Source organism: Taurulus bubalis (genome assembly GCF_910589615.1).
Source record: "Taurulus bubalis genome assembly, chromosome: 18".
In the NCBI taxonomy this organism is placed as follows: domain Eukaryota; kingdom Metazoa; phylum Chordata; class Actinopteri; order Perciformes; family Cottidae; genus Taurulus; species Taurulus bubalis.
The window spans coordinates 16,595,218-16,620,761 of record NC_136606.1 but is presented as its reverse complement, the minus strand read 5'-3'; the positions used below and the strand labels follow the sequence as shown (position 1 = coordinate 16,620,761).

Sequence of the window (25,544 nt, the reverse complement as noted above, 5' to 3'; positions counted from 1 at the left end):
ACTGGGACATGTTTTCACGAGTCTTACGGTATTTATTTTTTATTTTTTTGTATTGCTGTTGAAGTTTACTGACCTGCAGTGTGTTTGGGAGATCGACGGCAGACTGAGGCCTTGGCCATCTGTGAATTATTGACCAAAAAAAGCTCTTCTTTTAACGCTGTTATGAACAGCTTTACGTCTGCTCTGAAGACGCATCGTAAACACCCCTGCTAACAGTCTAGTCCAACAAACTGAGTCCAACACTGATAAGCTATCGCTCTTTAAGATAACTCAAGTTCCATGATTGGCCCTTGTGTACCGAGCGCCTTATCACATCTGCATGTAGACTTTCCCCCTTTGTCTGATAACTTCTTTAAATACCCATGAGCCTGGAGTTCCCTTTTCTCGTTTAATCATACTTCTTCTCTGTTCTTTCGTGATCGATATTTATGAATGAGGTGCGCCTGAATTAATGTCACGATTTAAACTGAAAGGTTACTGAGCCGACACTGCAAAAGAAAAAGAGAGAGAATCAAAGCCAGGATCCAAATAAATCACGTTTCCTGCATTTGATCGTCACATGGTTGTTTTCTTTGCCCACAGCAGGCCTGTAAACATGCTTTATGACTGTGATCATGGCTCTGGGCTGGAGTAGCCTCAGCTGACTCTGACTTGGCTGTAAATGATCTCCCACTGTTGGGAAGCTAAGGTCGAGCGTCTCGCATTAGGCTTCTGTTTCCATCCGAGCAATATCCTTTTGTAAGTGTGTTGTGTCATGTGTGTCGACCAGTGAAGCTGTCCGCGAGGACGCCCAGATTAAAAATGATTTCTTCCCCTTTATATCTCCAAATCTGTCACTTGTTTTTCATGACCCCGTCCTGTCTGTGTAAAGATCCGCTCACAATGGGCCCAGTATGTCTACATCAGCATGGAGCTCAAGATTACCAGTGACTCACAACATCGGCTTTGGATTCACTCTCCATTTGTGCAGCTGGAGGTTTACTCGTGTCCACATAGACCCGCTCTTCCTCCTCCATCATGGAGATGCAATCATACATCTCCTCAGCCATCTTCTCCGTGTGCGAAACGTGTCGGTTGCATCTGATTCTAGACCAGAGGGCTTTTTCCTTTCAGCAGCAAAGATACTGAAGCGGATCTTTTTGTTGGAGCCCGTGACGATGCGGACAGCGATAGCGACGCAGTTCTCTCACGTCCCAACATGAACACTCAGAACCGTCCACTGCTTATTGGAGACATCTATGGATCTGCACAGATGAGGTTCTAAAACACTGAATATTTAATGAGGGGATTTATTGTGCTGATACAGTAAAGTATGAGGATTTTGTTTTTATTGTTCACTTGATTGGAGGAGGAGGGAGAGCAGGAGGAAGGAGGAGGGAGGAGGAGGGAGGAGGGAGACAACCTCAACCTCAAAGAGGGGCTTCTTCTGCCCTTGGAGACCGTTACTTAGCAACCGGATGCCACGTAGCCGAAACTAGGTTCTTTTTCTTTTCTTTCCCTCACACAGTAACAACCTATCCTCACCTCCTGTTCTCTGACTGACTCCTCACAGGGTTTAACACTCAGTGTAACACGTTCTGATCTGCTGCTCATTGATCTGTCGTTTCACCCTTTTTTAGGGTCTCTCTCTCTCTCTCTCTCTCTCTCTCTCTCGTGCAGGCAGGTTGAAGACTAGAAGACAAGCTCATCAGTTCTTCCTCATACCTTCCCTCTAAACCTCTCCTCTCATCCTCTCTTCTCCTCCACCGGGACAGGAAGCGAGGCATCCCCTCTAATAGAAGCTAAAGGATACAGGAAGTGAAAGCTGGCCTGTCTTCATGACCCTTAACGTGTCCAAAGAGAAACAGATCTCCATCTCTACGCTGTATTGTGTTAAATCCAATATGTATTGTCATGTCTGTATACTTAGAGCTCTCAAACGCATACTTATGTGTTTTAATCTCGAGAATGTAAACTTCCCGTAGGAATAATTAATATATTCTACCCGTTAAGGGCGACCTGACATTTTTAGGAAGGTCGTCCCGTGTCACAGAGGGAGAAGCTCCTCTGAGCTGTGCTGCTGGAGTGACGAAGCCCCGCCCTCTTTCTCTCCTTTGATTGACTGTGTGACTCCTGCCTCACTGTTCACCACCTCCTCTCCCGTGTGTGTGTGTGTGTGTGTGTGTGTGTGTGTGTGTGTGTGTGTGTGTGTGTGTGTGCGACCAACATGGTTTACATGTCTAATGCTGCAGTTTCTATGGAATAAAACAAAGTATGTACATCCATATTGACTCTAATTTGATTTTCTTATAATTTGTCACAGCTGAAGCATTCAAGGAGAATAGAGTAAACATTTTAACTTGTACATATCGCCATGAAACTCCCTCAGTTGATTATTTCCATGAAGATTATTGTTTTGTATTACAAGGCATAATTTTACTTAATTTGTGTTAATTTTCTTACATTTCCAGAAGAAAAATCTGAACATTGGATGAAGCAGGTTCAAACCTTTTCGGTTGTTAGATTCAAAGGTGTTTACAGAGGGAATTCTGTATTTCTCTTTGTATCACTCGGTAAATCAGAAAATACTGTCAGCAATCATAACAAATAAATCAATTTTGCCCATGTTTGTGGGAATGCAATGTTGTATGAATCAGACTATGGATGATGTATGAACAAACCCCTCTGTGGAAACCTTCAGGATTTGGAGAGGAGTGAAACTGGAACGTCTGGTGTGTGTAAGAGCTGCTGAAGGGCAGATTTCTGGCTCAGAATCTGAAAAAGCACCAATCTAATTAGAAAGATGTTTTGTAAAATGACATTCATTTTGAAAACACTACAGGTGAATAGGGTAAATAAATGACCTAATTGATGTCACCATAAAACTTGGTTCATGAATCCTGGCTGCACACAGCATATGGACGAGTCTCTGCTGACCCCTGCTGGCTGCTGCAGACACTGCACATTACATCCCTCCAGTATGTATATATATATATATATATATATATATATATATATATATATATATATATATATATATATATATATATATATATATATATATATATATATATATATATACATACTGGAGGGATGTAATGTATCCAGAGGGATGTATATATATATATATATATATATATATATATATATATATATATATATATATATATATATATATACATACTGGAGGGATGTAATGTAAACTAAATAAATAATATAAATAAATAAACTAAAATGTTTTGAGTAGTAGCAATACCAGAAGTTTATGAATTAACATTATTGTCTAAAACTTTCACTTTATTAATTGTTTTGTTAAAAAATGTCTTCGCCTCCATCACTGCCACCATCCATTGTCTGGAAAGAGTTGCATAAAGTTACACAACTAAGCAACTACAAACCGATGTCGGGTCATTTAGCCTTCAAAATAAAATGATGAAATACATCTACAAAAATAAAAAAACAGCTGCCCTTATTTCTAGTCAGCAAGCTGATCTGTGCGTTATTTGTAGTTATATTATTATTAAAATATTATTTTATGTGATGGCGAAAGCCATCTATTGACATTTTACTGAACTCATATTCCAAAAGCTATGATTGATAATGTTTGCCCCACATGAGAGTATGTTTGATATTACAAATATTGATTCAAACATTGTATAGTTCTGCGTCCATATGCTTTTGAACCCAACTTTTTTATCACAAAAAGACAAAGGTAAAACATAATTGGCTGTAGAAAGTGAAGTTTATTATTTGGCAGTTTTTAGATATTCAGTATAACAAATCAACTATTTACAATTTATACATATCCATTATAACAAATCAACTATTTATAATGTGTACATATCCATTATAACAAATCAACTATTTACAATGTGTACATATCCATTTTAACAAATCAACTATTTACAATGTGTACAAATCCATTATAACAAATCAACTATTTACAATGTGTACATATCCATTATAACAAATCAACTATTTACAATGTGTACAAATCCATTATAATAAATCAACTATTTACAATGTGTACATATCCATTATAATAAATCAACTATTTACAATGTGTACAAATCCATTATAACAAATCAACTATTTACAATGTGTACAAATCCATTATAATAAATCAACTATTTACAATGTGTACAAATCCATTATAACAAATCAACTATTTACAATGTGTACATATCCATTATAACAAATCAACTATTTACAGTCATACAATCACAAAACACATTCTGTCCTGAGTCCTGAGTCTCAGATGAGAAAAGATAACACCTAAAAACACCTGTTTGATGGAGAAGGATTACAGTTATATGGTGAACTGAGGTCGGGGCTTTCCTTGCGCGTAGCAGAGCCTCTCATATTTCATTTGGAGGCTCTCTGCTGCTTCTCTAGGACTCTCGTCATGTCCTGTTTTAAGGCATCTTCAAGTTCTGCCCGTCTCGTCTTGCTCCCTGACTGCTGATCTTTGAGCCCGTCTACAGCGCACTGGAGCTTCGTGATAGTAATCTGGTTCTCAGAGATGGTATCGTTTTTCTTTGACGTCATCTCTTCGTGGCGTTTAGAGAGAGAGCGGTGTTTGGATCTGAATCTGTCATATTCGGTTTCCATGACGTGGAGTTTCTCCCTGACTTCTGCGTTCACCCTTAAAGTCTGCATGTCGTGCATCAGAGTCTCTGAGCCTGCAGATGCGTCTCTCAGCTGGTTACTGAGGATTTCTAGACGTTCCGCTAAAGTCTGCTTTTCCACGATCATCTGATCAAAGCGCTTCTGCTCACTTCTGAGGGAAGACCGTAAGAATATTTCGCCGAATATTTTCACTCTTAAACAATGAGCTGTACTGCTGTAGAGCTTTGGGTTGGGTAAAAGAGAGTGAGTGTTTCTATGTCCGTTCTGTAGAAACTTGGCGGTGCAACATGGCGAAAGATTCTTAGTTTCAGTTGATTACACACTAATGAAAACCTAGTTATCCGTTTGATATCCCGTCTCTGCAAATTGATTCCCAAATACTACAAACTGTCCCTTCAAGACGACGTCTGATGGAGCAATCTGGTTTACTTGAAAGTGATTGCGATTGTCTTTATTCTATTATTTGAACCTTGAGCCACCAATTTATTTTTAAATAATGTTTATAATATTATTAATTATGAAAAAATAATTGTATTAATTAAATAGGATATCTGTGCCAAATATCTGCTTTGTCTTCTCTGCTCATGCACTTCCTCTGAGCTGCTCACGTGCACAAGTTTGCCTCGGAGGGCTTTACAATCTGTACACATAACACCCCTGTCCCGGGACCTTACATCGGATCAGGAAAAACTCCCCAAATAAAGATAGTAAAAATCCTTGCACAGGGAAAAAAGGGAAGAACCCTTCAGAGAGCAACAGAGGAGGATCCCTCTCCCCGGATGGACAGAAGCAATAGATGGCATGTGGCCAGAATGAATAACGTAACGGAGTTACAGCACATTACATGAATATGACAGAAATTATTCATATAATGAGTAGTAGGCATGGTCCATGATCCAGGTAGCCACGATCCATGAAGCAGAAGGAGGTAGAGAGGAGGGGCATCAGCAGGGCCATGGCAGGAGGCACGACCGGTTCCAGGTAGCCACGATCCATGGAAAAAATGTAGAGTTAGTAATGTGCATTGAAGAGACAATAATTTATCCAGAAGGAGAGAAAGAAGAGGAGAAGAGGAGCTCAGTGTATCCTAAGATGCCCCCAGCAGTCTAGGCATATAGCAGCATATCTAGGGGCTGGACCAGGGCAAACCTGAGTCAGCCCTAACTATAAGCCTGAATCAGCCCTAACTATAAGCCTGAAACAGCCCTAACTATAAGCCTGAAACAGCCCTAACTATAAGCCTGAAACAGCCCTAACTATAAGCCTGAAATAGCCCTAACTATAAGCCTGAAACAACCCTAACTATAAGCCTGAAACAGCCCTAACTATAAGCGCTATCAAAGAGGAAAGTCTTTAGTCTACTCTTAAATGAGGTGACCGTGTCTGCCCCCCTGAATTGAATGAGATGAGATGAATGTTGACCTCTGTCTGCAGCACAAAGCCAGTTTCAAGGGAAGGGAAGGTCGCCCTCTGGTGGACAGAGGTGGTTCTGCACAGAACCTCCAGAATACAGACAACACTCCTCCACTCACTGTTTCTGAACAGAGTATATTATAGTCCCTCGGATCTACTAATCAACCTTTTTTAATTGTGACCCCTTAATATGAATCTATATCTCCTCGTCGCCACTCGTCATATGTTAAATGTTAATTTAAAAGTTATTTGCTCTTCTTAGGTTCGAGAAGGCAGGATTTCTTACAGGATTTTTGTTGTTGCAACTACTAAGACACAATGTCTGATCAGTCCAAACTCTGCACACTGAAACAAAAAACATATACACAAAAGTACAAGATGTCTTTCATCTCTTGCAAAAGCAACCACTTTAAAAACAAGCCTCCTCCATTGCAGCCCTATTTATAGTCCTATGTATAGCTCAAGTTCTAATTTCTAAGTACCATAAGTGGTACATGTGTTTTCACAGGTGCATTCTGGGTGCAGGGGATTTCTAATTGAGTGAGATATTTCAGTGGCAGTGTTTAGCAAACAACAGGCACAGTCTTTTGATTTTTATATGATGAGTTTAATGTAGACAGTTTTTGAGTCCTATCCTAATAACAGCTGAAATATTCAAAGTATTCAGCGTCAAAATCAGGCACAACTACCAGAGCCACCTTCAGGTCCTTGTGGGTCCAGGTCTGGGGTCCTGGTGACCCGGCCTCGGTCTGAGTGGTGACCGTCTGCCCCCCGGATTGAAAGTGGAAGCTGGTTCCACAGAAGAGGAGCTTGATAACTGAAGCCTCTGGCTCCCATCCTGCTTTTAACTCTAGAACCACAAGTAGCCCTGCATTCAGTGAGCGCAGCTCTCTAGTGGGGTAATATGGTGCTATGAGCTCCTTAAGATATGATGGTGCATCACCAATTAAGGCGTTGTAGGTGAGGAGAAGGATTAACAGAAAAACAACACAAAATAAATCCATAAAAAACGTTGAAAAATGAATTAAAGAACAAAGAAGTAAAGGAATGATGTACGTTGATGAAGTTCATGAGAAAAATAAATTTAAAAAAATGGGAATGAAGAGGAAAGGCATACTGTATATACTTGTCTTTTCATGTCAGTTTAGTAATATGGAGATGCTAGTTGGTTCTACATTAATAAAGATTGCAATCGATTGTTGCAAGTCAGTATAATCTTACCAATCGGTTGACTACTAAACAAGCAACAAGAAGCATACTCTGCAGTGTCTGTATAAGCAACTTGTAATACAACAGTCAGTGTCTGGTTATTTTTCTTTCCTCTATTTCTGTACAATTAGTTTACATTTTGTGTGAACAGAGAGCAATGAGTGATGGGTTTGAACTATTTAACTGGTATTTTGCTATTGGTCAGGGTCTTCTTCTTTGGCACAGCTGCTTGCTTAGCCTTCGTCTTCTGTTAGCTTTCTGTTACCATCTCTCGTGTTAACGGTTCGGTTTTGATTTTTTTAATCGGCTGTAAAATACACTAAAAACAATCATCTATCATCCAATTCGTGTATCATCTCTTGGTTACCTTGTTAGGCTTCCTTATCCATGAAAATACTGTTGTATGTTTTAATATTTTTGGTGTGGGCCTCTGGGCCTTTTCTTTGTCAGGATACCCCTCGATTTCAATTAAAAAGATGGTAAAATGAACCTCAAGAGAATCATATGAATAAAAGGTTGTTGTGTTATAATATTGTATATTATAGTAACATCTATGGTGTTACGGGTCAATTTTGACCCATGTATATTTACTTCAAGAAAAAGGCTAAACGGTATTTTTTTCAGTAATATAACTTTAATACAAACACAAAATGAAAAGCAGAACAAGTCACAACACAAAATATAGATTTGTAAAGTAAAAACAACAACCAATCAAGCAAATCTTATTTTTTATAACTGGGTCGAAACCGACTCTAATACAAACAACCACAGCATTTTATAATTTAGTGAAAAAAAATGTTTTTGTTTTATTTTGTTGAAATAGAGGTTCCTGACCAAGTCAAAAAGCCTTGATGCAATAAACACATTTTATGTATTTTTTTGCATTTAAAACTTAAACGGGTCGGTGCCGACCCTAACACAAGAGGAAGGTTAGAAACAGCTCCTCGGCTCCACTCTGGCTGAACATTTCATCCTATACACCAGTGGCGGGCCGTGCATTTTGGACCAGGGCCTTCTGTCCTGTCTGATAGTGTTCACATAAATACGTGCGTGACGGGATGCTCCGTCATTAACGGACAATGTACTTCACTTTATTAATAAAACTACAATACGATGCAGCGTAGTTTGCACAAGACGGAAACCACTTTTATTCTCGTTCCACACTTCACTAGAAGGTGAGTGACAGACAACACAACAGACACAGACAGTGAACACAGAACTACCCAGAAGGTCTGGGTGTAACAGAGCCGATCAGAACGGATGATATTAACTAACGTAAAATTCAGCTACTTTTTTCTTTATTTTTCTCAACCTTGACCTGTGCAGCTGATATGTGGATTTTTACGATTCTAAATTTAGCAGCAGTTGCAGAGACATACGGTAAAAAATTCATGTGAAATATTCCTAAATCCCCTTCACGAGTGAGCAGCAGCAGCAGCAGCAGCAGCAGCAGCAGCAGCAGCAGCAGCAGCAGCAGCAGCAGCAGCAGCAGCAATACTCCCAGCGCCTCTCCCACTGCCTCCACAGCGCAGCTAGCCTAGCCTTATTCAGCACATTAAAGTCTCGTGCCCCGTTTAAGTGTGGATATAAGTATGGCGAGGTGATATGGCCCGAAAGAGCTTTGTTCACACCAATTTAAGGAACACTAAACAAGGTCACAAGGTCACATTAGTTATGAAGTCATGACGTTTATAACAACATTAACATGAAACTTAAATTCAGTTTAATTTTTTTTATTTTATGAAATTTTTTTTGTCTGAGCAGCGTGTCTCACAAGACGAGATCACCTCTTCTTGTCTCACCACTTCAGCAGCGTGTCTCAGCTTTGTTTCAGGTCAGCTACACCACTCGCGAGGGGTCTAAGGTGTCTTGAGCTGATTCACGAAGTGTATGCGGTGAGAGCTTCAAAGGTCTCAGGGTCCTTGGTGGACATGGTGCGAGGACGCGGTCTTGTAACTTGTCTCCCTGCTGATTTTTGAGCACATGCCCATATTTGAACCTAATCTGGTCTTTTTTCTGGGGAGAACTTTGATTCAGGTCAGCGCCACCTCTGATGAGCGGGGCCTTTATGGGTGGGAGGGCCTTCAAAGGTTTAGGTTTGCTTGGTGGACATGGTGCGAGGACGCGGTCTTGTAACTTGTCTCCCTGTTGATTTTTGAGCACACGCCCATATTTGGCCCTAATCTGGTTTAAAGTCAGGGGAGAACTTTGATTCAGGTCAGCGCCACCTCTGATGAGCGGGGTCTGAGGTGGCTGTGGCTTGAGCTGGGTCTCTTCCTGTGTGAGCTGAACCCTTTCACATATGGGTGGAATTGGTACATCCTCTGATGTTTTAACAGCCGACTGATTGACTTTGCTTGCTGTTTGTGGCATGTGCAGTGAGATCGTCAAAGGTTTCAGGGTCCTTGGTGGACATGGTGCGATGAGGCTGTCTTGTAACGTGGCTTCTTGCTGCTTCTTGAGCAAATGCCCAATCTTGTTTATTGTCTGGGTAGACCTTTTTTTCATTTCACCGCCACCACTGATGAGCGGGGTCACTATGGGTGGCATGGCCTTTAAAGGATTCAGGTACCTTAGTGGACTTGGTGCGAGGACGCTATCTTGTAACGTGTCTTGTGTCTTGAGCTGGGTCTGTTGAGTCATATTCTCCCTTTCTTGCTTGGATGGAATGTATACACGTTTGGATGTGTACGCTGGAGGGTGCATGCATCTATTTGCTGGTAGCTTTAGTGCTTGGAAGGCCTTCAAAGGTTTTGTTTTGCTTGGTGGACATGGTGTGTGGACGCTGTCTTGTAACGTATCTCCCTGCTGCTTCTTGAGCGTATGCCCATATTTGGACCTAGTCTGGTTTATTGTTACTTTCTCTGAGATGGGGGGTAAATGGACATTCTTTTGAATCGTGTTCTTGATTGTATCAGCAGATTGCTGCATGTCCAGTGAGCCGTTTGTAGCAACCGTGCAGTCCGAGGTTGGGGAGGCGTCTGGTGTACTTGGTTTTAATGTTCTTTCAGTAATGTTTTCACCCTCATAGACCCCTCTTGGAGGTTTTGTATTGAGCCATTTTATAAAATTGGAACCGGGTTTATACATGTCCAATAAAGATCCCGCTGGTTCTGGGATCCTGTAGATGTTCGGATTCTCGAATCGCTTCTTCTCCATGTTTTTGATGAAGTCCTCTGCAGTTCCTGGATCATACTTCAGGAGCTTTCTACAGCTGGCATCCAATTGTTTTTTAGTCATGAATACATCTGAAAAATCTTCATCAAACAATTCCCACTTTAGTGTTGGCTTTAGGGGAAATGACGGTAGGAAGTCCATGACAGACTTTGGACTGTTTAGTGAAACTGTGGCGGAATTTTCTGCCTCACCCTGATCAGCAGTCATCTCAAGATTGAGATTTGGATTTGTTGTGGTAGCGTCCCATACATCTTTACCAAAAAGGCCAATGTGGGAGCCTGTGTTGGTCCATAGGCGGAGTAGGCAGTCCAACCCTGCAGTAATGACCTTTTTACGACTGCGGTCAAACTGAACACTCACCACCTCTGTAAGGTGACATTGCCCTGAGCCCAACAGAGGAGGTTGATCCAATGACACGTGCCACCCATTAGTAACCTCAAACGGCCCTTTGGCTTGTTTTCCAAACCCAAATCTTTCTATGTCCCACTGACAAATCTTACCAGTACTGTCCCCAGTTATTAATATTTCCTCTCTGACGTCTGTCGACATGGTGGTAATGACGGCCCCTTCCTCATCCACTGCTCTGAATTTTGCGAGCAAACCTCCCTTGAGATTAACAGACCAGGCATATATGTAGCCACCTGCAGAAGTCAGCAGTGTGGCTATGTCAGCTTTGACCTCCCTTTTTTTTAGGCATAAAATCAGTGGTTGGGTTTCCACAGCCATCTTGTTCTTTTTGTTCTTTTCAGCAGGCAGCCTCGTAGATTTATTCTTCTCAGAAGACAGCCTCCCGGTCCGGCCTTGTTCTTTTTTGCCTGCCATGAATACTCGAGGACTCTTACTGCCATTAATCCAGCTGCGAACCTCTCCACTGTTAGTAGTCCAGATAACAATATTTCCATTGCTGGAGGCAGTAATCAGTGTATTTTCGTGCACATCCATTGAGGAAATGTCATCTAAATAATTGTGCTCCAAAAATCTGTTGTCATATCCCTCAATATCCAGGTCATGAATGATGTTGGAGTTCCGTCCCGATACAAACATCCTGTCGTTCAAGCAGATAACTGTCGCCTCCTTTGGCAAGGTTACCGGATGAACGGCGAGCAATGTCCCGTTGCTGAAGTTCCAGAGTCTCAATTTCCCATCCGGAGAAACTGTGATGAGTCGGCGCTGCGGTCCATCAAATGTAATGGCAGTGTGCCCCACCCGCTTATCTGGAGTAAGGCTGAACTGTACGACTGCATTCCCTGTTATGATGTCCCACACCCTGACCACACCATCTCGACAAACAGACACGACCTGTTTGTAAATGCTGTGATAGAGAGCACAGCACAGGGGCTTGTCGTGGGATGTTAGTGTATTTTGAAAGACATTTGTCCCTCTCCCAAGATTTGTTCCTATTTCCGTGTTTGCCAGGACTAACTCATTGTTGTATGTGTTATAACACATGCTGATAATAGGGGCGTTGTGCATGTCCTGAACCTTGAATTTTTGCAAAAGCAGCAGTTTTTCCTCGGACCACACACAAATATTCTTGTCCTTAGATAAAGTGACGATAACTTTATCTTTGGGATTGCAGCTAATGTGGGTGATGGGCTTAACGTGTCCTTCAAATGACTGTTTGCACGACGTGGTATTCTGGGGAAACCACACCCGCACTAGGCCATCTGTACCACCAGTCATTACATACCCAGATAAAGGGGAGTATTCAACACAGGTGAAAAACTCCTTATCTGCAGAGCTCTCAAAGACTGTTTTCTCGAATTTAACTCCGTGTGCTGTGGGTAGTGTAACAAGGACCATCGTCTTGGAGGAACTACCGCAGATGGCCAATGATTCAATTGTTGGAAAATATTGGATCTGGGTGCAGATGTCATTGAAGATTGGGATTTTAACACATTGGAAGTGTTGATATGTTTTTTTTAACAGGGTTGAAACAGAAAGAGTTCGATAATCCCGTAGAGAGATTTCATCGTACGCCTCTCTGCTGAAGAGGACATTTGTTTCGCTTATATTTTCGAAGATCAACACATACAAATATCCTTGGACATCCCCAAAGGATAACACTGCTTTAGTGCCATTGGACCAGTAGTGTATGGCACTAATTATGTTGTCTTCTACAATCAAAGCATGACTAATTGAAAACCGCTCTGAAAATGCATTGCATGTATAGAATAACACTTCCCTTTCAGAAGTGGCAACAGCCACCTGTTTGATGTCATCGATGTACGCCATGCCATTTACGTGCATTTTCTTGTGGTGTGAGAAGGGAAGTACTTTTTCCTTTTTGAACAAGGGCATTCTCGATTGAATGTCAAATCTGTCAGACCAGATGGTGAGGATGCCATCTGAGCTGATGGAAATGTATTGACCCTTCTGGTAAGTCCTTGGATCAGATTCACTGAATGCGCCGTCTTCTTCTTCAAAGGGACGGAATACCACTTGCACAATCTCTTTGTAGTGATCAGTTGGTGTTACTTTGAAAGGTTTTGGAAAGATGTTTTTTTCAATCAAGCCTTCTGAAGCCTGCATCTTATTCATCAGGAATTTCCCTAACTCACAAAGGTCCACAGTTCCATCACAGTTTGTGTCAATCTGATAGAACAAAGCAGTCAACTCTTCATCATCTTCTGTACCAAAGACCTCCTTCAATCCTTTGCAAAATTCATCTATGTCCAGTCCTCCACCATCATCAGTATCAGCTTGATGAAAGAACTGTTCAATTTCTGGAATTTGTGCAGCAGTAAATGTTTTGTGTTCCCCTGTACGTTCACTTTTGGAATCCATGGTAGCCTTCTCAGGTAAATCCTCTGCTGTATCTGTGTGTCTTTCCATTACTTCTAAGATATAACAGAGAGGTTATCTGGGTCCAGGTTAAAGGATATTGACCATACATTTTGCCTTTGAACAACATCAAAGGTGAAACTGTGATGTCACACCCGTTGCTATGCGACCTTGAGACTCAGTTACGAAATAGCTTCCCACCACTTGGTGGCGGTAATACGTCAGTCAGTTATTTAACAAGCGCCAATATGCAGAAGAAGACACTCAGCCAGCCGCTAGCCTGTGGCAAAAGTTTGTAAAGATCGCATAGGTCTGCCTCGGGTACAGCACTGCTAAAAGAAGAACCTTGGTTGTTTATTTTCTTTTATAGAATGTTGTCGGTGGCCTGAATAAGGACACGGGTTAGCTTTTTGTACAATAAACTTACAAACATCTCTCAAATCATATTTACACTTGTGTATTGAAAACAACCTGGTGTAATAATCGCGCGACACAACGAATCAATAATGAAATTCGTTGCCAACACTTTTGATAATCGATTTGTTATTGTAGCCCTAATTTACAGTATATTTAATTTGAAATTGTGCACAATTATTAGGCAAATGTTCAACTCGATATGATCCGAATCCTGACACATTCATTCACTGTCCAACAATGAGGATAACAGAGAGGGGAATAGAGCTGAAACAATTGGTTTCCATAACCACAGATAAAGTCCCTGTCAGGCCCCAGGTCTAAAAGGAGGACCCAGATGCAGGGGATATTCGTACCGGCGCACTTTATTGTTTCCTTTGATCCAAAACAACTCTCTCACTAATCCTTCAAACATAAAGCGCTCCCGAAGGAGGGGGAAAAAACAGAACAAAAACACTTACGCACAAAACTCTTGGGCAAAATCTATCTAGGGCTGTGGACGCGGGCTTTGGTGCATGGACCAGGACAAACACTTTGGCACAGGACAGAGGGAAGACGCAGACTATAAGCACATGAGGGTAATGGGGAACAGGTGGGACCACTCAGGGATCAGGGGAATCATTACGTGGAAGGTGGGGTGAACACGGAGGGATCGGGGCAGGCGAAGTCGAACTGCTGCAGGGCCGATGAGCTTGGTGATGGGGAACGGACCCACGAACCGCGGCGCCAGCTTCTTGGACGGGACTTTAAGGGGTAGATCCCTGGCGGAGAGCCACACTCTTTCCTGGCTGGTAGGCGGGAGCAGGTCGTCTCTTGCGGTCCGCAGTTTTCTTGACTCGGTCCCCTTGGCGAACCAATGCCTGCGTGGCGGCTGCTCAGATGCGGTGGCAGCGGCGAACCATGGCATGGGCGGAGGGTACAGACACCTCTGGCTTGTTGTCTGCGAAAACAGGGGGCTGGTAACCAAACACACACTTGAACGGCGACATACCTGTGGCCGAGGTGGGCAGTAGATTGTGGGCATACTCGACCTAGACCAGGTGTTTGCTCCATGTCGAGGGATTCTGATACACCAGACACCGGAGGCCCGTTTCCAGTTGCTGGTTGAGACGTTCGGTCTGGCCGTAGGCCTATGGGTGATAACCCGAGGTCAGGCTGGCCTTAGCTCCGATGAGCCGGCAGAACTCCCTCCAGAACTGGGAGACGAACTGTCTTTGGGAAATCCGTGAACCTTAAAAATATTGATCGTCATGATCTCCGCCGTTTCTTTGGCGGAGGGCAGTTTTGGCAGAGCGATGAATCTAGCCATCTTGGAAAATCTGTCCACCACTGTGAGGACAGTGGTGTTACCTTGAGAGGCCGGAAGCCCTGTGACAAACAAGCGGTTCTCTGGGAACCCACTAGGTGACAGAGCCTCACCATTAGCCTGCTTAACCTCATTTTCTATCTGCCAAGTCAGTGCTCCAACCACACAGGTACGTGGGAGGATCGTTTCTGGCGAGAATTGAGTCTTTTGGCTTTCTTATTGTCTTCTAGATTCTTATGATCAGTCCAGACAATGAACGGATGGTCAGCCCCCTCGAGCCAGTGCCTCCACTCCTCCAGCGCGAGTTTGACCGCCAGCAACTCCCGGTTACCAACGTCGTTGCTCCGCTCCGCCTTGGATAGCCGCCGTGACAGGAAAGCACAGGGATACACCTTACCATCCTGCTCTGACCGCTGGGAGAGGATGGCCCCGACCCCTTCGTTGGAGGCGTCCACCTCTACCACGAACTGTCCTCGAGGGTCTGGCAGGTTGAGGATGGGGGCCGAGGTGAAGCGGTGCTTGAGGATACGAAAGGCAGCATCAGCTTCTGGAGACCAGTGCAACTGCACCAGCGTGGAGGTGAGAGCATGGAGAGGAGCAGCTATTGCGCTAAAGCCTCTGATAAACCGCCTGTAAAAGTTAGCAAACCCAAGGAACTGCTGAACCTTTTTGCAGCTATCAGGTGTAGGCCAATCGACCACAGCGCTAATTTTAGCCGGGTCCATCTGCACTCTTCCAGGGGCTACGATGAAGCCCAGGAAGGAGACAGTGTCGGCATGGAATTCACTTTTTTCTGCTTTGACAGAGTTTATTTACTAGCAGTCTTTTCAATACCTGATTCATATGGTCCTGGTGTGTATGCAGGTCAGGGGAGTAGATAAGTATGTCATCCAGATAGACATACACAAAATGGTCAAGAAAGTCTCTTAGCACATCATTAATCATGGCCTGGAACACGGCAGGAGTATTTGTGAGGCCAAAAGGCATGACGTTGTACTCATAATGCCCACTAGGTGTATTAAACCCGGTCTTCCATTCGTCACCCTCTCTTATCCGCACCAAGTGATAGGCATTGCGAAGATCCAACTTGGTGAAGATCTTGGCCTGTTGGAGCTGGTCAAACACAGATGACATGAGGGGGAGGGAGTAGCGGTTCTTTATTGCGTCCTTTGTGTCCTAGGAGCCTTTTTTTTAATCCAGTCCTTAGTATCTGTGCGCAACGGGGCGGAGAGGTTTTTTGTGTTTTTTGTTTTTTTTAACGATGACAAGTCGGAATGAAAACAAACCAAAATGAAATAGTAACGAGGCTATTTTTAAAATGTAGGGAGTAGAAAGTACAGATATTTGCGTGAAAATGTAAGGAGTAGAAGTAAAAAGTCGTCTGAAAAATAAATACTCCAGTAAAGTAAAGATACCCAAAATTTCTACTTAAGTAAAGTAACAAAGTATTTGACCCCAACCGGCCCGGTGACCCACGGCTTGTCCTTCGTCGCTGTTCCCCTGCGTCTTCCCGTAAGCCATCCCCTCCCTCCTCCAACTCTTCTTGTTTCTTCCCCACCCTTTCTTCTTCTAGCTCCTCCTCTAGTTCTTCTCCATCTCCCCAAGATCTGGGCTGAGCTGAGGAAGCCCCTCTAGAGCTCCCACCGACACGCTGCACTGCTCCGTCCCAAAGAGGTCGATGTAGAACTCCACGGCTCCTCGTGTCACCCGGCCTCCTGGAAGCCAAAGGCAGCTCATCTGCTTCCTCTGTGCCACCGGTCTCTCCAGGTTGAAGAAGAAAGAGCATGGGGCATCCGTGTCCTTCAGCTGGAGGGAAGCGAGACCTGACAAGAGACACTGTGTAATGCTTAAGCGCATCCAAAACGGCTCTTTTAAGAGCCACACACACATTACTATTGAGCAAACTCCTGCAATACTACTTATTCTATATAGTAGCAATGTGTCCTTCACAATAAAACCATCCTACACTTTAATGATCTATATTCAGTATGGTGATGGGATGTTATGTGACCATATTTAATCAAACATAAAAACATTTGTACAGTGCAAAGAAATGATCATAAACCCTCACATTGACCTGAACTTTTGTTATGAACAATTTCATGAGAGAAAAAAGGCACGTGCGGTTGTTTCCTTTGTTTATTCAGAGTTTTCTTGTAAAAATAAAATAAAGAACATGGAATAAGGAACATTAAATAAAGTGCATTTATTGTAGCCAGAATTATAAATATTATAATTATTACTCATTTCTTAAAATATGAATAACAATGAAGAAAACGTATCAATGTAATACCATCTATTAAAAAATAAACAAAAACACTTATTCATTAATTAACTAATTATTGAACTACTGATTTGTTCCCTGGAATGATTGTCTCTCAGACATTTATTCCAATGTTTCCAAATTCAGCACCACAGTAATGGCTTCATAAATAATTGTATGGATCTGAAAGTTCATCTTCTAATGGTGGGCCCTTCTTCTTCCTGTATGAAATGGAAACATCATATTTTGTGAAACTATTGCATTCCATCACTACAATAGCTTGCAAATTTAATATTTGTCATAGTGAAATACATACCATGAATGCATAAATTATAATTATAATTTCCGCCTCAATGTCCTCTGATGGCTGATCAGCAGTGATGCGAGGAGGCACTGACTTTCACGTACATCACTCCAGGCTTTGAAAAGTATAGATAACACAAGCAGTGCTGGGAGAAAGGGACATTCAGCTGGATGGGACTGAACAGCATACAACATTACAACATTACCAGAACCTGGCTTTAATGAGAGTAACTATGACACTGAAAATGAAAGTGAGAAAGAGTACCATACTACAAATGGTGAGGATAACGGTGAACCCCCTCACACACCAAGACAGCCAGAAGGAGGTAACCATGGTCTATCGCAGTGTTTTTCAACCGTTTTTGAGCCGCGGCATATTTTCTACAATAAAAAAATCCTGCGGGACACCAACAACCAAAAAAGTTACAAAACATCACATTGTAGCATAATACAGCATATAAAGTAGCTCATTATTGCACTACCTACTGGCATGGAAGGGTATTTCATTACTAGGCCAGCCACTATATTGCAGGCTCAGGCGCTCAACAATGGAAAATGATTTGTGTTAATAAATCTTTTTTGGACCGATTAAGTGAAATTGGACATTTGCCCACGGCACACCTGACGATCTTTCACGGCACAATGGTTGAAAATCACTGGTCTATCTGACGCAACACAGAACAACTTGTGAAGGCCTTAGTCTGAAAACTGGACAGGTAGTTACAGACACAGATAGTGGGAGTGGCCAAGCACACCGTGGAAAAACCAGCAGCAGGGCAGGAAAAGCCACTGGAACCAACACATATAGTTCGTCTCCACTATCTCATGTACACAGACGGGACTGGACCATGCCGGAGGGCCTGCTCCCGGTCCGGGAAGAGTTCCCCTCAGCAGCAGATGGTCAGGGGCCCAAAACCCCCGTCTGCCTGAGAGCCGCTGGAGCTTGGCAGACTAGAGGGATGCGTCCTTCAACAACCAAGTCGGGGTTCACGGTGGCAACGTGCGGCGAAGCGGGAGGAATTGAACGAGGCTGTGATGGCTAAAGTTGTCAGAGCACCGCGTGTGGCCCTGTGCTCCTCTTGCCTGCGTGACCTTGTGGCCAGCTCCAAAATCTGTATTAACTATCGTGTATTTCATCAACCACACAACAGAGCAAGAGTGCGAAACTGACTCCAGATCAGAAGGCTGCGTGTTCAAATCACGTCAGGGTCAAATGCATTCACGGTCTAAACAAGGTGAATGTGAAATGAACGAAGATTAATCCAAATGTATGTTGTTCTGTAATTGGTTTATCTAACTGATTAAACCCTATGCTGATTAAGGTAAACAACAGCTGCTGATCTACACATACTCACATGGAAGACAACACAATCGCTCTATTATCTCGTCAGTAGATGTTTTCATTATAGTAAACAAACCTGCTCTATGTATTCGGTTGAAAAGATTTGACCCCGACGTGATTTGAACACGCAACCTTCTGATCTGGAGTCAGACGCGCTACCGTTGCGCCACGAGGTCTTTTACGGCGGAGGACGGCATCATAACAAAACATTACACGTTAATATAAGAGGACGTAGCATGGAGGGGGGAATGCATTTTCCCTGCTTCCACGTATGCCACCGTTTGGGTCCATATATTAATCTACAATTACATAAATCATAATATATAATATATACTAATATGCGACGCACGAGACATTCTCTATATGCCTCCTCTCCTCAGACATGCGTCACTAAATACTGTTTCATCTTCCTCCCCGATGAATGAGGGTGTTTTCTCTCGCTCATTCCGGCCTGCATCAGCACCATGGACAGCCGTCAGCAGCGCACCAACGGGCAGCAGTCATAAACGCTACGTCCCCAACGCGCATGCGCATGACGCAGTTTCAATATGTATTTGTATTTCTTTGGCTGCACTTATCTGAGCATCAAAAGCAACTTCGAATTCATGAACATTAAGTAACTCACTATTACGTTCCTGTATTTAATATCGAGGCCCGGGTGATTTGAGTCGCTGTTAAACGTCCTTGAAGAGAAGAGATGAATGCTGGGAAAGCTTTTTTCACATGATTATTCTGGTATTCATTCATATGCATGCCATTCATGGCGGCTGCATTCCATTTCGCTGCTTCAGTTGCAGGTAGTCACAGCTTACAGGGGAAACCAAATAGACCTGCTGTGGAAACATGTCTCTCGGTCTGGGGGCCAAATCCAGCGGCCCCTGTTCCGTACCGTTGTTCTGTAGCTTCCTAGGAGCTGATTTGCCATTTAAATGTTCTCATTGTGTTGCTGGGGACCCTGGAGCCAATTGCTGCGCTTCTGATGTCACGCGGAAATGACTCCAGTCCCAGTGTTGAGTTCAGTCTCACAGCGAATGCGTAACAAAGCCATTGCTGTTGGTTTCACTGAGCTCCTTTGTTCCCGTCCGCAGTTCTCACCCAAAGAAACGACCGGAGCCTCAGTGCTTTTCTCGCTGTGTGGCTGCTAGTGAAGTCAATTTACTTTCTCACATTTGTTTAATCAAATGGTAAATCCCTGCCTGCAGCTGCTTCACAGTAAAGGCCTGGTGGGTATACTGGTGACTAATACATTGGTTGTCTAGGTTCGGCCTATTTTGAGAGAAGATCAGCCTGATTGAAGCATTGGAATCAGAAAAGTACATAATAATACAATTTCCATATGGGAGTACAGGTTCCTTGCCAAACACCAGAAAGAACACACATATGGACACACATTCGACAAATGTTTACATAAAACCTTTCAGTGTTTTTATTTATTTATTTGACAAGCAGCAGGATCATGTTTGTCACCATGTTTTTTTCTTTACATTTGAAAGTAGATACAATAGTCAGTATACCAGTTTTATTACAATATTTTTTTCCTACCTTCAGTACATTAAACAAAGAAAGAAAAATAAAACACACAACAACTGCAAACGTGAGAAAAGAAAGCATGTTTTTTTTTGTTTTCGTTTTTTTTAAATGTGTAGCCCACCAATGGTGTCATTGGCGTCACAACTCACTCTTTCCCCAAGGTTTCTTTTCTCTTTTTTTTGACTTTATTTTTCCGGTTATGTTTATCGGCTCTTCCCCCTCGAACAGCGATAGGCATTTTTCTGTTTGTCGTTTTCTTTTGACGCACGGGTGCGTGGCACTGGTGATGTTGTAAACAGCTTAAAAATCAGAAGGTGGGCGGGGCCGGCAGGAGGGTCTCGTGGGAGGCGGCGTTAGCTGGCTGTCGTGGCGTGACACGACGGCCTTTCTTTCTTTTTTTGTTGTTGTTGCATTTTCTTCAAAAGATGGAGGCACCAGTCCTGCCTTTTGCTCACCGCGTATAGAATCACAGCGGACAGCGACAGTTCAAAACCAAAATGGATGAATGAGTCTGTTTTGTTATTGATTTTTCGCGTTTTAAACCTGCGTCTGCCGGTCAGTCACACAGGCGAGTGTTTGTGTGGAGGTGGGTTACGCCACGTAGCTGTACTCGTCTGCCGAGGTCTGGCTCCGCTCAATGTACTGCTTGTCGATGAGCACCTCGATGCACTTCTTGATCATGCTGATACTTGGGTTGAACCTGGCTTTGGACTGATTGATGACCTGCACACAGGGACGGTTAGAAAAAAAACAGAGGAAGCGGTTAATCTACTGTCACAAACGGGGACGCAAGAATGCTGCCGTCGACTGATACATCTGCAACGTTTAGAATATTCTTTATCTGGAATAACAAGGTTTAAAAACATGTACAATATATCTGTGTGCAATATGATGAATGTGAAATGTGATATTTTCTCTTGTTTCTGTTATATATATGCGATTCCTTTTAATCCATTGTTAACTTTTTATTATCGAACTGTTGTGTATTGTCAGCTACAGACTATAATTGATTTTAGTTTATTACTACTGCACTTTGGCATGACCTTTTCCTCTCGGACACTCAGCCTGTACATTCTGGCAGGGGGACAGACAATGCAAATCGGGTGCATTTACATTTTAATTTAAAGTGTTCATCAATGTACATTGTGTCTCTCGAACAAATAAAAAAAAAAACATTTGAGCAATAAGTGTGTATATGATTGTGCCTATATGTGAGTGGTTGTATATGTCTGCGTACTGTACATATATGTAATATGTGGGCGATACATGAAAGAACATGTGTAAATATGTGTGTATTTATTTTGTGGATCTGTGTGTTTTTTCTTAATATGTGCAAGCATGGAAAACACATGTCCCTCCTGGGATGACTGTAAGCACTAAAGACAAAGAGTACAGAACACTTTAAACACCGCTGTGTGTGCTTGGAAACTTTAACTAGCTGTGTTGTCTTTCACTCAATCTCTTTGAGTGATACTGAAATTAATCATTTTGATGCTGAAACTCATTACCACCGGGATCGAAATGTTTCATACAATAGTGAATCGTCGGCATATTATCAAATTCCCAGCAAATTCCTTTTGACGGCTACGTATCTAGAAATCGCTGTCAGGGCTTTGAATAGAGGACTTGCACCCACCTCCTGGATGAGGGCGTTGTGTCGGAGCACCTTGCGGGCCTTCATGATTCTCACTATAGCAGCTTGTAAATACATTTTGCGGTCCTCGTCCACGGCGCTCCTCGTCTGCTCGATCTCCTGATGACCAGACAGACATACGACAAAGTGGGTTCAGGTATCAACGTCGACGCTTGAGAAGGTATTGAGAGGGACGGATGAAGCGTTGGTCTTACCTGTGGCGTGTCTTTCTGCATCGACGTCGTGATCTTGAACTTTGTCCTTTTACTGGTGAAACTCATATTTAGCGAAAACGTGGACTCGGTTTCGATCTCCTCCTGTGAAGCAGAGGATTTCAAATTAACATCACTGCATTCGACGTGGACAAGGACTTGCCAAGGCATGAATAAAAACGGCGTGCCAGTGTGCAGGGACGGGCTTCACGTGAGAGCAACGCACCTTTTGCGAGTCGTGGTTGAGCATCTTGACGTCCAGCAGGGACCGGATGGTCTTCTGCAGCTCCTTCTCGTTCATCTGGGTGCCGTCCTGCAGCTCCTTGTAGGTCACCGTCAGGCTGTTGTTGAAGGCCAGCAGCACAGCCATCTGGTAGGTGGTCACCATGGCAACGTAGGGCTTGGACAGGTAGTTCATCTTCACCTCACCTGTTGAGAAGACGTGGATGAATGGCGGTCCATGCAACAGAACCAGCTACATTACGACTATATAATCATGATTGATAATATTTCACTTCCATGATTAGACCAGTCAGGGTGTGACACTGTCGCTTTAAATCGTGCGTGTGTGTGTGTGTGTGTGTGTGTGTGTGTGTTACCTGTGCAGAGATAGTGCAGCCAGGTCAACTTCCTCCCACTGAAGTGCTGATTATAGAACAACTCAAACTGTAAAAAGGAGGTGAAGACAGGATTTATTTCCCATTGTGCTCCTTTAACTCAGTACACCTGCACATGACAATTCACAAGAATAAACTCACCATCTGCACACTCTTCTCTAGCTCTTGAGGGATGGCGAATGTGGAGGAGGGGACGTGTGTGAGGGGCCAGGCTCCAGCCTGCAACCACATGGCATTTACCACAACATTACACATTTGCACTGGAAACAACGGGGCAACAGAAGCCGTGGTTGGTAGAATCTGAAGCACTGAAAAGCACGATAACGCTCATAACACTCGAGGCTTTGACGGAGTGAGGAGTGAGTGAGGAGTGCCAGACCCATCGGAGTTCTCCTCACCTGTAATACGTAGATCTGGAAGCTGATACCCAGGTCCACCACCGTCTCCTGTGTCTTGATGAAATTGTTGAACTTGTTGTTGAGGTCGGCGCTCACGCTCATGTCTGTGTACATTCTGTGCAGTTTGCTCGTGAACTCATAGCCACAAGCTTGCTGTTCATAAAGAAAAGAAGAAAAAGAAATCAGGAGGAGGACGGAGAAAGTTTGAACGGAAGGAAACAAGTGAGAGAAAGTCTTTGTGCTTACCTTTAGTTTGTTGATCATGGCTTCTTCTGAGTCCATCGACAATGATAAACCGTGTATTAACCGCTTTGCTAGCATTCTGGCATAAAACTGTGGGCAAGAAAAGCTAAATTAAAAAAACAGAACGTCTCTTTGGAGTATTTACGCTACTCAATATACTCAATATGCTGCTGAAAGTTTGCATTCCAGTGCAGCAATAGAGTAACCCTGGTCACCTTTTGAAAGATGTCCTTGTCGTCTATGTACTTGAACACTGTGATGAAGCTCGTCAGCTTGTCCTCCACCTCGTTCTCCGTCATTCCCTTTGCAGACTTTTTCAGCAGATTGTCACAGTATTTCGCCAGCTGCACGGACACACCAGGAGGGATACGACCTGGTCAGGACACTGTGTATAACACCGTGTGTGTGTGTGTGTGTGTGTGTGTGTGTGTACTTACAAGTTCAGGGGCTTTACAGATGGACTTGGGCTCCCTGAAGTTCACCACGGACGTCAAAGCCTGAGAGAGAGGCATCAAATAAACAGTGAAAAGCACATCAACAGTTACACTTTTCCATGACCAAACATTTTGTGAAATCTCGGTGTAAACATGAAAAATTGAGGAAATGTAGTATTTAAACTAACAATGAGAATACAAAGCATACAGTAAACCTTAAATGACACAAATGAACGAGACAATAGTTTGATTAAAAGAATAAACATTTATATAGATGCCTGTATGTATGCCTGCTTATATTTTGAGCGTCTTTCTTTTAAAAGCATATTCATTATTTCAAACTCAGCGTAAATGAACGTCATGAACACATGAATATAACACATTTACATGACTTTTCCAAAACTTTTGGGATTTCATTTTTTGCAAGGACCTTTCCAGGCCTGGAAATAACCATTTTAAAATTCCATGACAGTGAGAACCCTGATATATATAACTGTAGTTTAACAGTTACAGAAAGTACACTACAAAAATTTACTTTTTAAATCTAGTAACTGCTGTTGTTCAATGAGGCAGCAGCCGGTAGGAGCATGGGCTTTATTACCTTATCGAGTGCACTCATGAAGTGCTGATCCCCGTTTAGAACTGTGTTTATGAGCTGAACAAATTTACTGTGAACCTCCAGCACCGACTCCACGAACAGGGTTGGCATCTAGGGGAAGCCAGAAGAGCGAGACAACGTTGCATTGAAATTAGAATTGCTTGCAGCTCAAACTAACGTACAAAAAACACACACTGGAGTACTAACGTTTTCCTGAGAGAGGTTACTGGTGCCTCGGATGCCCTCGTTGTGGATATGGACCTGCAGCTCCTGGATCATGTGGGGCAGCCCGTTGGACACGGCCCGCAACAGGGTGTACATGTTGGCCATGTCTGGAGAAAGAAACAACAACACAGTTTGATTAAAACAAGGATTTACTTAATAACAATTATTTGCTTCGTGCAGAAACAGATCCCTGCGTCGGGACACAGATGGACCGCCGGTGCACTGACCCTCTCTCTTCTCCTGCCGAATAATGCTCTGGCACTCCCCGTGCAGGAACTGGAGATGATCGGCCACCATCCGCTGCTGGCATTCGTGGATGACTTTGCCGTAGGAGCTGGGGTGCAGGTACTTCCGACATCTCATCTCTTCGTCTTTCAACCGCCCCAAAACCTGGGAGGAAGAGAGAGGTCAGGACAGGACAGGAGGCACGAGGGTCAGCTTGTCAAATCACAAAACAGCAACTAGAATGTCTGTGCAGGTTTCAAAAAGTATGATTTAAATAATATCTTTCTAATGCAACCTGTGTAGGGCTGTGCCGAATAGTTAGAAGCGTCCCAACGTTGACATTTTAACATGATCAACATCAACATTCGAATGCTGCGCAGCTTTTTTCCCCTCCATGTTCATCCATTCTGTTCCAACGCGATATTTCAGCACAGTTGCAGATAAATATGAGGCTCCAGTATTATTAGTATAATACTATTTGTAGAATTAGATCCAAGTGGTCTGTGTAGAAGTAACGCGCGCACGCACACACAAATAAAAATAACGAAGGCAACAAGAGAAAGATTTGCCTCCTCGCGGTAGAAACTGGGTCAGATAAGCAACTGAGACT

At 43.1% G+C, this 25,544-nt stretch overlaps 1 protein-coding gene across 2 annotated transcripts in view; it reads right to left on the bottom strand.

Annotated features, from left to right (window-relative positions):
- Window positions 1–20,272: 20,272 nt before the first annotated feature.
- cul2 (cullin 2) overlaps window positions 20,273–25,544 on the bottom strand; it is a gene marked incomplete at its 5' end in the record, with an annotated part of 11,093 nt that continues 5,821 nt past the window's right edge. For both annotated transcript variants that reach the window (XM_079234385.1, XM_079234386.1), the window contains 13 exons: window positions 20,273–21,072; window positions 21,986–22,102; window positions 22,198–22,299; window positions 22,421–22,623; window positions 22,794–22,860; window positions 22,953–23,030; window positions 23,210–23,362; window positions 23,456–23,542; window positions 23,668–23,796; window positions 23,890–23,949; window positions 24,488–24,595; window positions 24,692–24,816; window positions 24,937–25,099. In XM_079234385.1, the coding sequence (XP_079090511.1) occupies window positions 20,941–21,072; window positions 21,986–22,102; window positions 22,198–22,299; window positions 22,421–22,623; window positions 22,794–22,860; window positions 22,953–23,030; window positions 23,210–23,362; window positions 23,456–23,542; window positions 23,668–23,796; window positions 23,890–23,949; window positions 24,488–24,595; window positions 24,692–24,816; window positions 24,937–25,099 (1,524 nt within the window). In that variant the 3' untranslated portion in view covers window positions 20,273–20,940. The remainder of the gene's footprint in view (window positions 21,073–21,985; window positions 22,103–22,197; window positions 22,300–22,420; window positions 22,624–22,793; window positions 22,861–22,952; window positions 23,031–23,209; window positions 23,363–23,455; window positions 23,543–23,667; window positions 23,797–23,889; window positions 23,950–24,487; window positions 24,596–24,691; window positions 24,817–24,936; window positions 25,100–25,544) is intronic.